The sequence below is a fragment of the Poecile atricapillus genome, chromosome 4, assembly GCF_030490865.1.
Source record: "Poecile atricapillus isolate bPoeAtr1 chromosome 4, bPoeAtr1.hap1, whole genome shotgun sequence".
NCBI classification, from domain to species: Eukaryota; Metazoa; Chordata; class Aves; order Passeriformes; family Paridae; genus Poecile; species Poecile atricapillus.
The window spans coordinates 3,846,464-3,864,804 of NC_081252.1; the positions used below are offsets into that span (position 1 = coordinate 3,846,464).

The 18,341-nt window shown below is 49.3% G+C and overlaps 1 protein-coding gene across 6 annotated transcripts in view; it reads right to left on the bottom strand.

The window, feature by feature from the left end:
- The window catches only part of ALPK1 (alpha kinase 1), a 33,990-nt gene that overhangs the window by 6,061 nt on the left and 9,588 nt on the right, over window positions 1–18,341 (bottom strand). For all 6 annotated transcript variants that reach the window (XM_058837491.1, XM_058837496.1, XM_058837492.1 and 3 more), the window contains 7 exons: window positions 14,938–15,173; window positions 11,582–11,736; window positions 3,830–4,028; window positions 2,902–2,961; window positions 2,194–2,280; window positions 1,452–1,528; window positions 364–459 (listed from right to left, as the gene is read on the bottom strand). In XM_058837491.1, the coding sequence (XP_058693474.1) occupies window positions 364–459; window positions 1,452–1,528; window positions 2,194–2,280; window positions 2,902–2,961; window positions 3,830–4,028; window positions 11,582–11,736; window positions 14,938–15,058 (795 nt within the window). In that variant the 5' untranslated portion in view covers window positions 15,059–15,173. The remainder of the gene's footprint in view (window positions 1–363; window positions 460–1,451; window positions 1,529–2,193; window positions 2,281–2,901; window positions 2,962–3,829; window positions 4,029–11,581; window positions 11,737–14,937; window positions 15,174–18,341) is intronic.

The window sequence follows — 18,341 nt, forward strand, 5'->3', positions numbered from 1 at the left end:
ACATGAGGAAAAACCTCAGCTCAAAGTTACCTTATTTCCAAATGCTTGGGGCCTGGTAGGCAGGGACAATCATATCTTAAACAACAGCCTGGTCTATTTCTGCAGGACCCTTTGTGCTGAGGTTTACCACTGATACTCTCACGTTTGACTCTATAAATATTCTGAATAGATACACTCTATAAAAATACTCTTACTATGTTCTTTTTCCTGAAGCCAGGCTTTCTCCCATCTGGGTGCTACTGAACTTTTTCACTGGGAGCAATGGAAGTTCCTTCAGCCCTCTCAGCACAGGAGAGGGAATGTGTGGGTGAATTTGAGACCCCCTGAGGAATCCACACACACAAACCCCAAACCAAGTCTCACCAGGTCAATGTCAGCATTGCTTTTAAAGCGTGCATAATCCTGCTCATTCATGGAAGCAAAGATGTCTGCCATAATACCCAAGGATGTGGCAATTCCCTGAAAAAGAAATTGAAAATTTTCAGAGCGTTCTTTTTTACCCCCCTGTATTTTGAATTTTACTGCCCTGCTGTGTAGAACATGCCAGAAAAAACAAGCAAACAAACACACAGACAGGACCCAAAGAGAAGCATGGCTAAGAAATTCAGAGATTGTCATTATGGTATGGTTTTATTAATTTCACTCACAGGAAGTGTAATCTGGAAGACCTCATGCCACCTAAGGGCCTGCCTGGCCAAATAATTAAGAAAACCAGGTATGCTTTCACAAAATTCACCGTAGAATTCCCTGCTGCCGCTGAAATGGAGAACACTGAAAGGTTCTAAGCTTGAGGTCAGGCTTTAAGACATGGCAAACAAGAGGTGACAAGGTCTGGGTTTGTGGGATATCTTATGCTGGGGTCCAATTACAAACCCTCTCCAGGCATCACCCGAGGACTTGGCAGGCTTAGGCTCACATTCCTGTTTAGCTACGGACACGGGGTGCAACTGCTGCCTCATCTCCAGTGGGAAGATGAGTGCTGCCCAGCCTCACAAAGGTGTTAAGGACAGGCACGGTGGCTGTGTGAGGTGTTCAGGTCCTGCAGGGCCAGGGGAATCCATCCCCCACCACAGGCAGTGCAGAGCAGCTCCGCAAACAGACGTGCTCGGGGGGGAAAAAAAAAATTAGTTCTAATCCTAAGAAATAGCTAAAATCTGTGTCTGCACTCTGGAATTAGCCTGTCCTTGTCGGAGGCACCAGAGGCATCCTCGGGGATTCACTTCAGATGGTTCTGCTTAATGAGAAGTATTGCTTTCATCCCCCTGCAGGAAAAAACCAAGTGTGGCTAAGGCCGTGCATGCACGCGGAAACAACGCGGAATACAGACTTTGTGCTGCCTGTTAACCCTGGCTGAGGTGTGTAATCGAAACGCTGCTGCTGCAGGAAACAAAAGCTAAGCTGCAGTGATTATTGGATTGGCAGGGAGATGGGGAGTGGAAAGGAAATGCTACCTTTTTATCTGGCTGGGGAAGTTTGAAGTATCCCACGATTGAAGCCCAGATCAACTCTGCTGCCTCATACCACATCCCTGAAATCAACCAAAGAACAGGCACTGAGCAGGTGACTGCCAAGGATGGCTTCCCATGGCTTATTTTACACCCCAGATCCTCAGAACAGGATAAAACCTTACCATGCCATGCTTTGCTTCAGTGACTCTGACCACTTATGAGTTACCTTTAATTTTTTGGCTAAACCACCCATTTTGTCCTCATAGAAGAGTTCAGCTCCACAGTTGTGGAAGATTTGGTTTCTCAAACCAACAGCACAAAATGAAGGCTGTTGCCTCAAGTGCCAAACCCTGAATACCCAAGTCCATCCTGCTGAAAATCAGGGATTTTCCTGTCTTGAGAGAGGGCACTGCTGGGATGTCCCTGCCTTTGGGAGCAGTGAATTTGGGACAAACGTTAGCAAACACGGAGTGGCATGGGGAAAAAGGGAACATTTCAGATGTTCCTTAGCTTCAGGTGAGATTAGTAATAAAATTACAATTCCTGCAATGCATTTACTTGGTACATGGATCCAGGCCCTTGCTGCAAAGAGATGGGTGTGCAACTCACCCTCTGTGCCTGATTTACAGGTATAGGGTGTTCACCACAAGCCAAAATTCTGACACGGGCCCAGTGTAACATTTTAAAGGTGAAAAAAGCCTGGGGAAAATCTTGAGAGGAAGCTTTTAGAATAAGAGAGCCTTACCAAGCTTTTGCAGAATCTGCCCCCTGATTTGTAAGCAGACTGCCTGAACAAGAATCCGATCGCTCTCCTCGGCGTATCGCCAGGTTCCTGCAGGAGGAGTGGGAAAACTCGGCATAGAATGAAAAATATTCCTGTAATTCGAAGCCTCCAAAGGTAACCTGAATCCCAGCGAACTGCCAGGATTCTCCTCCTTGCATGGAGGCCCTTTCCATATGAGAATCTCAGCTTCTCATGGAAAACAAGCCAAGAGAACCTTGATTTTCACAGTTGTGCAGTGACCTGAATACACCCACTAAAGAAACACTGAAGGAAGGAAAATAAAATGTATAGAATAAGGTATTTATTCTGTCTGTAAAATCAGTGGGAGTGTGGAGGATGAACATTAGTCCAACAATCTGGATTTTGGAGGGGATAGAGTTGTGTTAGTTTTCTACACCACTCAGTTGCTTGAAATTGCTCCACAGGTTGAACTGCTCCGTTCGGAGTATTTTCCCACCTGAGTGAAGGTATGCAAGGATAAATGATGGAAGTCTCAAAAATAATGTTTCCACGTTTTAGGAGAGAATGGTGAAGGAAAGAGAAGTGTGATGTGAGGAGTCATCACTGGGGTTGGTTTGGCTTATTTGAGGCTGGTGTAACTGTTAAAATTTGGATCAGAAATCGCACCAAAATAGCAAGTATGAAACCAGAAAAGAAATTTATACATACCCGTTGCCCCGTTGTCATTAATCAGGCTGCTGAGGATATACTCAGCTTTTAAAAGTTTACCTGGTTGAAAGTGAAAGAAAAAACACGGACAGAAAGTGGTCACAAAAATGTATCGTGGCATGACACGAATAAAAACACTCATCAGGTATCACCTGCACATAGAGCTGCCGCTGTCCACAGCCAGAAATGCACGTGCCCCACCTTCTGCAACACGTGGTTGCACAGCAACATGAAATTGTGAATATATCATTCCTGGAAGATTGTTGGGATTCCCAGCTCTTATTTCCCTCCCAAGAGGAAGTAGTCTAGCCTGCTTCCTTCAGCAGCAGTGCTGCTGGATTCCCAAGGAAACATGGGCTTTGGAAAGCTATTTAGGTCCGACTGGGGAGTGGCTTGACATCCCACCCCGGAAAGCACAGCCACAGGAAGATGTGTTAAAAATCCTTCAGGTGTCGTTCATGTTACAGGAATGATGGAATTTTATCTTTTTTTATCCTGGAGGAGTTGTAACCTGCATTGTTTGCATAGTCAAGTGGCCCCACTGAAAAATAAAAAGCAGCTGGGACAGTGCAGAGAAAAATGCCAGGATTCTAATTTCCTTTTTCAAGGCCCTTGGTCAGGAGTACAGCAATTCAGATACCCCTGTTTGAAACCAGCAGGGAAGATTTGTTAAGGGACAAAAGCTCCAATTAGTATTTCCCACACCCTTTCACCATTTTCTCTCCTGCTTTTGCCTCCGAAACCCTTTATACCGGCCCCTTTGTGCTAGTGAGAGGAGCCGGGAGGGCTCCAGGGGGCTGGGAGCGGGAAGTGCGGCCGGGAAGATGGCACTGTCAGCGTGTCCCTCCCAGCGAGGGACTCTCCCGAGCCCAGCGAGGGACTCTCCCGAGGCGAGCAGCCGCTCCTGGCGCTGGAGGCAGAGCGGTACCTGCGTTGACGGCGAGGCGAGCCTGGCGGATGAGCACCTGCGGGCTGATGGGAGCGGCGGGATGCAGCCGGTGCAGCCCCTTGGCGATCCGCAGGAGCCTGCTGGAGGCGTCGATCCAGTAGAGGAAGCGGTCAATCAGGAACACCACGGCCGTGGCCGTGCCGCAGTCCCCGGCAAGGATGGAAGCCTTCAGATAAGCCTGAAAACAAAAACCAAAAAACCAAAACAACCCAGGCATCCTCAGGGAAACTCACTTCAAATGTTCAGCTTCAGCTTCCTCACCCTATTTGCATTTTGAGGCTAGGGAGGTGCCAGGTGCTTATTTTGATTGAGATGTAGATATAATTCTTAATTCTTTTTTTTTTTTGGGGGGGGGGGGGAGGGGAGTGATTTTTTTAATGGTCTGATATTTGGAACTGCAGGATTTGGTGGTCTGCTAATGAATTTAAGTCATGCCCAGCAGCAATTAGTTGAAGAAAGAGGGGGTGAGACTGGGAAGGCTGGAGGTGGTCGCTGTAGCCATTGTCCCATTTGCAGCTTGAGACATCCACTCTGTACACCACAAACAGGCAAACAGACTGGGAATCCAATGTTTTTTCCCCTGCAGGCCATCCTTAATGACTACTACGTGTCAATGAACTCTCCTGGATTCCCACAGCAGCCCAGCCACCGCACCCATGCGGGGAACTGCCAGAATTCCTGAGATCCTTGCAGTTACCACGTCAGGAGGCCAGCAAAGACAGCCGTGGGAGACACACAGCCTCATCACAGCTGCAGAAGTCCACGTGGACCTGGGGACATTTGCCAAAACCCTGTCACCTCCCATGGTGGGCAGGGCCTGGTACTCCTGCCTGGTGGAGCGAGGAGGTGCTCCACACACTGACACCCAGGAGATGACTTTTCCAGAGACTGCCGAGAAATCTTTGTCCAAATCCCCACTAGAGCATCCAGCAGCACCCTCTGAGGTGTGCAGGAAGAAGCACATGCCAATCTGGGGAAAGCCTATGGCACGAAGGCCGGCTTGCTTCACCTATCCACGGCAAACTCTTCCCACCGAGGCGCATTTGTACAGATTTCCTTCCTTTCCCCCCCCCCTTTTTTTTCCCCCCACACTTTCCTCAGCCCGAGTTGGATTTTCTAAGAAAGAGGATGGCACTTGAAAAGGATTCCTGAAGCTCCGGCAGGGACAACTCCGCTTGTGCCGGCCAACAATGGAGGAATCCCCCTCTCCAAGCACCTGTAAACTGACACTGCGAACCAGCCATTCCAAATGCTCATCAACAGGCCATATATTTAAGCACAGAGCATCGCCTAATCTATTTTTTTTCCTCCCCTTCTTCCTTTAATAGATCGGAGCACAAAAGCCTGAGAGAGGGTGACCTACCAAACAAAAGGGCCTTTGAGTTCCTAGGAAAAGTAGACTTGGAGGAGGATGGAAGGAATCCAAGTGGCCCTATTATTTCCACTTGCACTAATTAGACATTTTTCTGTCAGCTATTGAGCACTGCTGAGAGGCCAAACTCACTGAATTCATTTCTAAAGTGTTTACAGAAGTTTGCATCTGTTTGTGTCTCTTCAGGAGGAAAATAAGCACTTCAATAGCATTGTGGAAAATCTAAACGAAGCATCCTATTCTGAAGGGCTTGGCAGTCTTGCAGCTGCATAATTTAACTCCCCGCTCAATGCCCAAACCTCTTGTGTCCCTCTCCAAACCCAAATGGACACAAAATGTAGAAAAGTCAAGCCAGGGGGAGAAACTAGGCTATTTTTTTTTTTTTTTTTGGGAGGCAGGGCCGCATGCTGTGTGGCACACAGCGACACGGTCCCGTGTCAGCCTTCGCGGCGGCGGCGGCGTCCCCCCTCCCCGTTCCGAGCAGGACACCGAGAAATTAATACCCGCTCCTTTCATTCCCTGCCAACTCGTGTGGCTGGAAAATTCCTCAGCACCTCCGGCGAGCGCACCGGGCACGCACCCGAGCCGCGCTCGGGGACCCTTTCCCCAAACTCCGTTCCAAGATGAACTGGGACAGCGGCTCCCTGTCAGCCAGCCCAGATCCAGGGAAACCCCTCTGGCTCCCAGGATGGCTCGGCCTGCTCCATCACAACCAGAAACTGGCAGCCTACACAGCTTTACTCACTTTCTCCATCGCTTTAGGCGCATCCAGAGAGAGAGAGGGGGAGAGAGAGAGAGGGAGGGAGAGCGAGGTACGCGCGCACTTTGTTTTCACATCTGTGCCCGCGATGTGAAATGGATCTGCCTAATTGAGTTTATGACACAAAGGGAACCTCGCGGCTGGGAAGTGGAATCAGGTGGTGGGAGAATTAAATTTGCAGCAGATTTCTATACACGGACCATTGGGGGAAATGCAAAGCAGCCTTTAGTGAAGGGGTCTCGCCTTAATGGCGCTGAGTGGGAGGGTGTGCGGTTCGCATGGCTCCCCGCATTAGCGGGCTCAGCTCCTCCTCGCACCGGGGCTGAAGTTTGGGTCCCAGCTTTGGGTTCAAAGCCACGACGCCTCCTTTGCATTGACAATGGGGGCCGCTCCCAAGAGAGGGGAGAAGCTCAGAACCGGGGCCATCTGGCACTAGGACGGGCAGGAAAGCGTCAAAGGGAAATTATTGGTGCATAGTAAATGAGGATGAGGAGGAGGGGAAGGAAATAGGGGAAAATCTTTATGTGGCAGCTGATGTAAGAGGAATTACAAGCCCAAATAAATGAAATATTGATTTAATCCACTCTCTCGGCCCTCTTTATAATGCCAAGATCCCAGAGGCGAGCCCTCCTCCATAGCCTGCGGGCTCAGGAGGATCCCCTTTGGAAAAACGCCTCTACAAACAGCGTGATTAAAAGCAGGCGAAAAAAAAAAAGATTTAATTTTGAGTGTCCCCCACAGTTTTGTGGGTACTCTGGACTTCTGTGTTGGCTAATATCCGCTTGTCTCAGAGTGGAGTTGCACTTGTGACTGCAGCCAGGTTTTAAAATCTTTTTAAAAAGCCACAAAACTGAGAGCGGCCGGCAAAGGATTTCTAATTCCGCGGGCGAGGCGGGAGCGTCGGAGGCACGCACGTACTTCCAGGTGCTTTGGTCCTCTCCCAGGAGCTGCTCCTAGTTAGCACTCCACTGAACCCTAACAAATTTCCCGGTTTTCTTTCCTCCTGTCAGATTAAACACAGAGCCACGGGGCCGATGGATTGGGCTGGAGCCTTTCCCCCTCTTACCCCACGCGCCGCTAGCAAAGCCCGTCTTTCCCAGAGACCAAAGCTGCTGTCACCGCACGGGACTTCTCTATCAATCCCTGCCTTTCAGCTGGCAATCAGAGCCCACCCCACAAACAGCAGGGAATTAAGCCTCCCACCACCTCGGGGATGGGCAGAAGGAAGCGTGTCTGGACAGACTGACACACGGGACAGTCACACAGCGAACTGCGGCAGACTGAGGAACTCCCGGACACTTCCCTCTTGGCCCCGAGCAGATGAGAATTCTCCCTCACCCTGAACCTGTTAATTATCTCGAGTTATTCGTCTTGCAGGCAGCAGAGGGTTGGGAATTCAAAGGCAGCAGCATTAGGTCCATTAGGAGCAGCTCAAAACAGACTGGGGCCGCTTTTACAACCAACTTGATCTTGTTTCACCAACTGAGGAAGTCCTGGAATGGGAATATCTCCTGATTTCCTCAAGAAAAAAGAACAGCAGCATTTTTTGATGAGAAGGAGAAATCTTAAAGTGTCCAGGAAGCTGCTTGAAGCGGAGTTCCTGGGGGCCTCGTATCCAACAGGGTAGAAGGGATTTGGGGGACCACGGCCACATGCAGGGTTCCTGCTCTTGATTAGTATCAGAGATAAAGAGGTGCCACAATCGTTTTGTGGTCCTGGTTTGTTCTGGACCACTTATAAAGGTCTCCTTTTAAAAGGAGATATTTTAATACCTAAATATAGCAAAACGAGTGACAGAACCCCCCTGAGGGAGCAACAGCAGGACCATTATCAACACCTAAAAATAAAAGAGACTCTTCCCTGTATCCGTGTCCTCAAAACATCGATCCACATGAGAAGACTCCAGGAAGCTGCTTCTGGCAGGAATAAATCCTACACATGAGCAAAGTGGAGTGACAGCCACTGGATGCAGCAAACCCGGGATCCAGATTCCCTTTTTTAAAATAAATATATATATAAATTTATGATCCACGTAAATTCTGCTCTAGTTTTCCCACATAGGCGGCAGAAGACAGAGCACCAGGGCAGTCACACCCTGGACAGCTGAAGCTCTCCTGCCTGCACCTAATCTCGGACACTTCTCGCTTACAAAGCCCCCGGGAGGCTGGGGTGCCGCGATTCCTTCCCGGTTTGAATCCATCCCGCACAACACTCTCCGTTTCACCGGGATCACCCAAGAAGAGCTCTTAGCAGGCAGGTAGCAAAAGGTCAGCCTCAACAACCGAGATCCCACGGCTACCATTTAGGGCTTTAATTCTCCTATTACCACACCGACAGCTAGAAGGAGGAGAAAACTAAATCCTCAGCCCCCGCTTTCGTTCTTTCCCAAAGGCTCCCAGCTCTGAAGTGCCACACACACACCTACGGCAGTTAGGGCACGTCCCTTGGAATGGGATCCCTAATGGCAATCCATCAGCACCTAATTAGCCCAGGCCCAGCCGAGGGCTGCAGGGCCTTATTTTCCCCCCTTTTCAATATTCCCATTAAATCCCATGAGATTCCGCGCTAGCAGGGCCAAGATCCGCGCTCCCCCATCCACAGCAGGGAGCATGGAGCCAGCCCGCACAGCTCCCTGCGGAGCAGCCCCGCTCTTGGAGGCTTTTCCTTTTGTATTCCCATTGCACCCGTCCCAGCAGATCCTGGTCCATGACCGAATGCAGGAATTACTGATAGGTACCATAAAAATGAGGTAAAGCCCCACTTCATCACTATGGGTTTGCAAACGGGAAAACAAACAAACAAACAAAAATAATAATAAAAAAATTATGTAGCATGAATCATCCCACAAGAGAATTATGTGTGTGCATAGAGCTGTCCTTCAACTAAATCCACAGCAGGTTTTTTGGATCAAAGCTTGCGTGGACATGGGCATGTTGCCCTCTATTGGCTGCTCATCGAGCATTAGGCTAATTCCATCTCCTGGGAAAGCAAAGATCTGCAGGAAGGGCACCCCTGGCAGCTTCCCTTTGGGATCTGCAGCCCCGTTCCGAACCCCACAGCGCACGTGGTGTTTAGGGAGGAAAAATAATCCCTGCTTACTTATCCCTCCCAACAAGGATGCTGTGGCAATTCTGACTTAAAAAATCCCAGTGTTTCCCCGTTTTGCCTTTGGATACCGATGTTGGCTATCACCCTTTGAGCCTTAGTGCACATTCCCACCACGGGGGCTGCAGGAAGGGCTTGGTTCGCTGGCTGGAACCTGTTAGGAAAACGTGGGAAACATTGCCTTGAGCTTGCTGAATTGCGGTGGCCTTCGGGCGGTGAATCCCGGCGGGGAAAAGGAAAAAAAAAAAAAAGCCTAAAATTCAAACCAAACCCTGCACCATCTATGGCACGCAGAGGGGCGCTGAGCAAAGGCGAAGGAGAGCACTTAGAGAAGCTGCCGGCGCAGGTGGCTTTGCCTTCCTGACGCCTCCAAGGAGCGCGGAGCTGCCGGCAAGGCGGATCCCACTTTTTTTTTTTTTTCACAACACCGAGGCAAACCCTTGAAGCCTCAGCCTAATCCTCTTACTCCCTGTGCCGGTCTCATGGAGCTTTTCAGCCCCCTCCCAGAGCGAGACATCCTCACCGAGAGCCCCGGTAGCCAGCGCTGCCTCCTGCAACACCGCCAGTGTGTTATGGTAATGATGCTCCTTTCATTCACAGATCTCAAAGCGCTTTTTAAATGTAATGAATTACGGTTTATGAGCTTATTCGAAGCATGGCAAATTAAAATAAACAGAGAGGAAAAAAATTTTAAGGGTTTTTTATTGGTTTTTTTTTTTTTTTTCCCCTGGACAATGTATCAGTAAAGACTTAATTTTTTTTTGTCCTTCAGGGAATTAAATTATTCTTCTGTCCTTCATGTCAAAAAAAAAGAAAAAAAAAAAAAGAAAAAAAGTTGCTCAGACTTTTATCTTTCTTCATCACACTGTAATCACTTCTCTTCAGCCTCATTTCCCCCCCAGCTTTTTATTCAAAGGACTGAGGCAGCCTTTGCTCTGCCTTGAAATTTTATTTAAAATAAAAAAGAGGGGGGAGAAGGAATGGATGAAGGGGGAAAAAAAATCCCTTTTCCTGACTAATACTAATAATACAGGTCAAAATGTCAGTCTATCTACAATTAAATGGAAAACAAAAAAGGTTTTCCCTTTTTCCCATGGTACAATGGCGCTGGAATATAAATTACCGATGAAGATGAAATAATACTTCAAAGCACATGGGGAAAGGCAGCACAACGTTTACAAAGTATTTTCCACCGCGGGATGAAACATTGGAGACAACGGCAGCCAATGGACTTCAGGGGGTGTGGGTGAATAGCCCAAAACTAGCACGGAGGAGGATTTGAGGTCCCTATAGTCTCTGACCCCACGATAGGCTTTGTTTAACAAGGGCAGCTGCAGTTATCAACAGATGTTTCAGCAATAAATAATTGGTATCATCCCAGAAAGGATCCATCTACCTGGGGAGAGGGCATAATGGCGCAAACACTGCTCCACTATTACAGCCACATTAATCTCCCATCTAGCCAGGTCTCTCGGGGAGTTTGCTGCAGGTGTTTATCCCGGGAGGGAGCACACAAACGCTCCCAAGTTGGAGAGCTGCGCTGGCATTGTGAAGGAGGTCAACCTCCGCCATAAATTTCTGTCTGAGGCCACACACACCAAAGGGAGAAAGAAAATAAATACCCGAGAGCAGCCACTCCCCGCCCTCCCCGGGGAAATTCAGGAGCCCTGCGATGTGGGGATGCTGGGGCTCCCACTTTGCTGAGCTCCTCACTGCTCCATGCTTTTCAGAGGAATCAAAGCTGCTCCCAAAGAAAACCTGCTGGCCTCACTGAGGCAGGACTCTCTGAGGCAGGTGAGATCTCCTGGCCACCTTGGAGTTAACAGCAGGCAGGAAAGGGATGGTGTTGGCTTCAGACATGTACCACAGGAAGAAATCCCGTCCCCATAAAATTCACAAACCTCATCCTTATCACTGTCCTGGTTAAGAGATAGCCCTTAGCCCAGATATTGCATGGACCATGGAAAAAAGTGTCCTCTATTTGCCACGTGTCTGACATGTGTCTAGGAAAATCAGAAAAGCAAAAAGCAATCCACATTTCCTGCCACTTTATATTCTTTAAGCTCAAACTCATCGCTTTACGGGAGGGGATCCCCAAGGACCTTTGGGATTCTGCAGCTCCTTACACACCCATCCTTTACTCACAGGAAAAATCACATTGAATCCTTGCCTTTCCTGCCTAGGTTTTGGCCAGCTTTGGTCCTCAAAGGGACTCTGTCACATAACTTTATTGAAAGAAGAGCAGCTGATGAACTGTGCAAGTGAGTGATCCCCAGGACTTCGCTGCAGAGCAGAATTACTTGTCAAATTCGTGGGTTTTTAAACAAAAAAAACATTATGTGAACACTCGGCATTTTTGTGTTATTCTAATGCACAGTTCTTCAGGGAAGAGGGAAGCATTACCTTAGTGGAAACAGAACCACAGCTGCCCTGTGAAACCCCCCCGAGCACATCAGCGGGACATTTTACACCACAGGTGTGTTGAACTCCATACCAGCAAGTCAGGGAGCCTGGCGCTGATCATATCTTGCAGGTTTGTTTTGTCTTCTGGGCCGAGGTCTTGTTTGTACTGCCACCTCTCCGGCACAAAGGGCCACTTCATTTCCTTTGCCTCCTCCAGGAGGCTCCTCAGCTCCTCAGGAAGCAGAGCTGAAAGGGTCAAAGAGCAGGTGAGGATATGGCAGCAGGCTCAGCCGCAGCGCCCAACACACCGATCCCTGAAAAAGGCCCTCTCCCAGTCGCTCCCACGGGCTCCCAGCCCTTGTCACCAGCCTGGTGGGGAGGGAAGGGGAGCTGGCCTGCCATCCGTTCCCCTTGGCTGCACTGCCCTCCAGGTGAATGGGAGCCTCCAGCCATTAAAAAGGCTTTTAGGAGGAAGTCATGCCGGCTGGTGGCTGCCTGGGTGTGAAGAGCTCTTTCCAAAAAAGGCAGGAGGGAACCTGTTCCCCTGTGTGAGGAGAGGACAGTGGGGTCAATGGCACAGAAGACTTGTCCCACTTGCTCAGGTGACAGTGGCAGAGCCAGCCTGGAAAGGCACTTCCAAACTGGGAGATCAAACCTGGAGCACAGACAGCAATCAGAGAGAAATCCAAAGGGCTGTAATGAACATTAAACACAAGCCCTTGAGTGGTTTGTCCCCCCCTGCTCCCTCTCCATACTGCTCCTAAACCAGTTGGATCCTCAGCTTCGGGTGGATCTCCAACCTGATCCAACTAAGGATGCAACTGCTAGGAGCCCAAAGCCAGAGATTCGGGCTTGGATCTGTCCCTTCCTTTGAACCAGAGCCCACATTTCATTTTCCTTGCAAAAGGGGTGATGTGGATGTGCTGTGCCGTGCTAATCATTCGGCTGGGCAGCCTCTCTGGCCAATAAAAGTGGATTAACAAAGATTATTGACCAGATGGGGTTAATGGTGATCATCAGCTGCAGATCTGGCCCCTTCTGGCCATTAATCCCCCGAAAAACCCCTGCTCAGAGACCATCCCTGCCTTAACGAGGCAACACAATAAACGCATTGCTACGTATTTTTTAATCAGTCCTTTATGCAGGGACTGTAGAAAATGAACCTCATAAGAAGGATGCTGCACGCTCATATTGCAGCACATTCACAGGTATGGTTTTGCTGGGAAGAAACAGCAAGTTGGATATTTAGGGCCCACGTCCGAAAAGTCAGGTCCACAACGTTACCACTTTTCCCAACCCACATTTTCTCACTTGTTGCCGTCCCAAGGAAAAGTGGGGTTTGGGAATCTTCCCGTTTCACACCCTGGTTTAACCTAAAGCCCAGTTTTTCCTTATCCTGCTGAAGTGGTGCCTGAAGGGGCTCAGCCCTGAATGCCGTGGCAAGGCGGCCAAGTGCTAGAGCTGATGGGGAGAGGAGCTCCCACTCTCACCCTTGCCACCAGAAAACCAGCGCTAGAACAGAGATATCTCGTCACAGGGATGTTCATCTCATCACAGGGAATGCAAAATTATGGACAGAATGACTTATCTCCCATGCAGAAGGGGGACAACTGAACTTCCTAAGTCTTTTCCTAAGGAAGATCCAGCTCCAAGGACAAGAGTTTACCCCTGTAACAGAGAGAGCTGTTCTCACCGCTGGCAATATAAACCCATTAATTAACGAAGGCTGAATCGGCACAGAAGTGGAGTGGAATGATTTCTAGCCTAAAAAAAAGAGAAATAAAGAAGAATTCCAGACCCACCCAACACCCATTCTGCTCCCTAAAGTGAGATAAAGATGCTCTCCTCCTCTCCCCTCTCCCCACCATTTCTGTGGATTTGGCTTTCAGTCCTTCCTGCCGCAGGTCTGAGAAAGCCGGGGGGAACAAAGGCAGCCCCGGGAGGAGAGGGGGGCCAGGAAAACCCCTCGGCCCCTGCGCTGGGAGGGTCCCCCCGAAGCCGAGAGCCGCCGACCGGCGGGGCCCTGCCTTCCCCAGGCAGAGAGCCCCAGCAGTTATTAATGTCGCTGTCACCACCCCGCTGCTGGGTATTTTTCTTCCAGCTGATGGGAACACGGCCCTCGGAAAAGCCCGAGCAGCACTTCGGGCTCTGATCGCCCATTTCCTGAAGCAGTTTACCTGAAGGACCGTGTCTAATCGAGTGATTATAAGGGCACTGATTTACCTTATCTGGAACTAAACTGATTACTTCTCATACTTTGTGGTATTTAATAGGAGAAAAGGAGGGAGGAGGATGAGGGGGGGAAAAAAAAGCGCTACCTGATTAGGAGTTCAAGAGCCTATTCTGCGGAGCCATAGTAAAACTTAAAAAGAATTTGCGACGAGGAAACAAAGTACCCTTTGTTGGCAACAAAAGAAGAGGAGAGAAAAATCTTCCAGTATCCATAACAGAAACCTACACGCCACCCTCCAGCGCAAACAGACTTAGGTGCTTCAGAAAAAGGCAGCTGACCTCCCAGCAAGAACAAGGATGGTCGGAAAAACATATTCTCAACGGCTCCGCGCCCCGGGACAAACAAAGGGGTTTTAAAGATCACATTAACGTTATGGCCGAGCCACTCAAGCAAGGCAAAACTAAACATTATTAACACCAAACTGGAAAGCGGGCAGCGCCGCAGATGTGTCACGCGAAGGGAAACCTTAATTCCGCTGGAATTAAGAAATAATAAATCCTCCTTTCGCAGCGCCGCAGCGATACCGAAGTGTCTGCTGGTCTCCAGCAGGTAACGCCAGCATTAAAACAAACGAGGAATCCTTTTATTACACCTCTCTCGCTAAACGCTGCTTCCTTTCCTGGTTATTTATTCCAGACTTTAGCCAGCACGGATTTTCCTTTCAAGAGGGATATTGCAAAGGCTTTTTTTTTTTTTTTTTTTTTTTCTTGGACACCACTTATAGAGGTCACACACATTTTACAAGATAAAGATTCGGGCAATGAGCTCTTTAATATATGAGGAGAAGCTGACAAACAGAGGGGGCCCTCCCCCAGTTCCTATGAAAGGAGAGGAAATATGTGCCCTTATTCAGAAGTTGCATCCTTTTTTTTTTTTTTCCCTTTCTCTTTACTTTTTTTTCTTTTCTTTCTTTCTTTTTTTTTTTTTTTTTTTTTTTTAATAACTGAAATTTATGTGCATCAGCAAACTTTTGGGCATTGTTCTTCCCCAAACTAAACTGTTCCTTACAGCCTCATGTTTACTGAAGCCTAAAATTAGAACTGACAGCAATTCACTGCAACAAAGTGGACTTCTTTCCCTGCCTGCCTGTAGCCCGCATCCCATTCATGGCCTCGAAATCCAGGCATCTCTTGACACTCATCTGCCCGGAGAAGAAAAATAGGGCAGGGCCGAGGGCCGGCGGAGTCCTGCCGCCTCTCCTGGGGAGAGCTCACCTTGGCACTGCCGGTATTCCCGCTCCTCTCCCTCGCCCGTGCCGGCCTGGGGTGCCAGGAGCGTGTCCAGAGCCCGCTCGCACTCCTGCAGCAGCACGGCCACGGCGCTTTGCTTATTCATGAGGGCTGATCCCACTCGGCTGTGAATTGGGTGTCCCCGGGTGCACGGTGATCAATTACTCAGCAGAAGACACGGGGGGGTCCAAATGAAAAGGATCCCTTCAAGGCTGAGGTACCTGGCAAACAAAGGAGGGGGAAAATGATTAACTAAAGTATCATCAATTATCTGAAAGGCTCAAGCAGGGGGAAATAATAGGGGAAATACATGAAAATACATGACAGCCTCGGAGGACTTTATTAGAGGAGTGTGTGAAATCACTGCGGGGTCCTGGTGACAGCGTGTGAGGGGAACATCTCTGAGGTGCCAGCGAGACAGGACAGGCTCATCAGCGGAGCCGTGACATCCCGAGCAGGGAAGTGACTGTCGGGGCCGCGCCGAAGCCCTTTGCACCTGGGAGGCTCCTCGGGCTGTCACACACACTTAGCCGGGATTGAATGGCAGAGAGGAGCATGCTGTGTGCATTTCCCAGACCACGGAGACCTTCTCTTTTACCCTGGAATTCCATCCCGGGTGTGAATGCTCCCCGTGCACGTCCCCCTGCGAGTCCTCCAGGTGCTTAGGACACTGCCAGTGGTGATGCAGGAAACCCCCACCATTTCCAGGACAGGTATCTGGCTCAGCTCCTGCCAGAACACTCAGGCAGCTTTCAAAAATTAAGCACGAGATAAATACTTTGGGCTGGGCTTTTTTTTAATCTTCCTCACCAATTTGATGATGGTTTCACTTAGAAAAGCATTCCTGCAGTTTGAAGTGATCTAGCCAGCAGCAGCCTCAGTGAAAATATGTCTGAAAGTGTGGAAACACTATGGCAGTGAAGGAAGAAGGGGAGTGCAAAGGACAACACACACGAGGCACAGTTTGCTCTGCCGGCTGGAGAGCACTCACATTTTAGCAGCTACGCTTCCAGGCAGTTTTTTCCCCTTTCTGCTGCGGCTCTGGGATGGCTGGATCCTGGAGCTGGCGGCAGATAGGCTGTGCTCCCAACGGCACTGAGCGGGAGCAAGCTGCCAGACTGAAAAGCAGAGGGCAAAAGAGATGCACTCATGCGAAAGCAGAGAGGATCAGGGAGCCTGCCGTGGAAGGGCAGGTGGAGCAGGGCAAAAGATGGGATTCAGCAGCAAAGAGCCTGGAGGCAGGAGCTGCTCAGCGGGGCTCTGACTGACTCTGCAGACAAATGTCACAGAAAGAAGAAATTTAAAAAGTAGCTGTAAAAGGGAGACCGAGGGAAGGAGCACAAGCGCATGAGAGAAGCTGGGGAGCAAGTAAAAGATCAGCCAGAGGCAGATTAATGGATAAAAGCAGAAAGAAAACCTAGAAAGCGTTGCCTGTCTTTTTAGCCTGAAGTAAAAGCCACCAGGGCCACTCTGCGCAGGGTTTGAGCCTGAGCTGAGCATAGCTGGGTGCTGGGATCGCATCCCTGCGGATGCACCGGGCCCATTTAGGGGCTCCCTTCAGGAGCAAAAAAGGGGATGGAGCCAGAGACAGGGCTGGGGACAAAGCTACAGCGTGGTCCGAAGTCCACCCAGGAGATGGGGCTGAACTAGCTGTCACTGGCAAAGGCGAATGGAAAAAAGGACACTAAAAAAGGGATTTGATCATGGCGCAAGGTCCAAACCCACATCCTAGTTCGCAAAGGTGCCCTCTCCCTAAGGATCCGTCAGGGACAGATCTCTGAACCCAGGAACAGCAGCCAGAAAGCAGAGTCCTCTGCTCCACCCTGCCAGGTCTAGAGAAGCTGATCCAGTTGCTGGGTACCCATCAGGGAAGAGGAAGGCGTAGTCACGCTGACACACCTATGCCAGTGTGGCTTCCCCCGTTAACCGCACTGACATCTGCTAATTGATTTATCTGATTACCCAGCCCTGTGGGAAGGAGTGTGCAGCCGTCCCAGGAGTACCTCCCAGGTTGGGATGAAGCATCCCTGCCATCTGGCCTGGACTCCATTCCTTTGTGTAATTGATTTCTCAAAAAAAATCTCATTTTCCAGGGAGCCCACTCCAGTGACTACCAAGCACATATACACCTGTCTCGGATCCGCTGTGGACGGTAATCCTGGGAACTGGGACCTGAGAACTGCTTCAGGAGTGTGCAGAAGCACAATGGAGAAGGCCTGCGCTCAGCTGCCGCCTCACAGCCTGTAAATAAATGCTCATAAGCACAATTTGCTGCGAAGATGCACTAGAGCAAGCAGACACTGGGGTATTTCCCTTGACAAAAAATAACCTGGCACCAGGAGCATCCAAGGGAGTTCATGGATGTGCTCCACTTCTCTGTGTTACAGCTCAGAGCCCCAGATCAGACTTTTAAGCCCAGCTCTTGTTGGGTCTTTACTGCAGGCAGGAGGGCCCCGTGGCTTTGTGAGCCACACAAGCTGCCACTCTCACAAAGAAATGCTGGGGCTTAGCAGGGAAGCTCAAATTAGTGTGGAAGTACAGCACTTGGCTTCCTTGGACTGGGAGGATTTAACTCACCGGGAAACTGCCAGGTCCCTAACAGTGATCTATGAATGTCAGCAAGCAAGGGATTCTTCTTCAAGTACATTTTTCCAAAGAACTGAATAAACAGCAAGGACACGGAGTAATAAAATCATGATTTACAGCAGCAGCAACACCAGAGTGCTGGAAGCACAGAGAAAAGTGCAATAAACTGTACATTAGTACTCAGAAGGTAGAGAGTCTATGGAGACCCATCGCTGGGGACAATGACTCGCATCATAAAATCAGCTTAAAATGCACCACAGAGCTTTAAACCACACCAGCATCCTTTACACAGATGCCACTTTGTAAGTTGTGTTTTGTGACAGCTGTGGCGTTGAGTGACAGCTGGGAGGGGGAAATAACCAGGCACGCAGCTTTCCTGGGGAAACACAGGACCCGAGCCTAAAGCCCAGGAGCAGAGCAGCAAAAACTTCTGGAGGCCTTTAGAACCCTCTCAATGGTTACTAATCAGCTTTCTCAGAGTTCCATTAAATCCTAACAAGTGGCACTTTAAGGAGATGGTTTTGAAGTGGTAAAAATTGCAGCTCAACATGCTGCAAAACTGCCTGGGCAAAAATGTTTTCTAAGCATGCTCTTAGAAACGCTCTTTGAAAACACATAATAAAACCAATTTTGCATCAGATTGAGGATTTAAGCACTCCTTGGTGGCAGGAAAGCTGCTTTACTCCTGTGTGGGGCAAAACCAGCTTTTAAATGCTTGATGTAATTGTTAAGACACTTTAAAACAGAAATGGTGAGGGAAAAAATAAATAAATCTGTGCCATTTCTGATTGGAGCCTGGATTA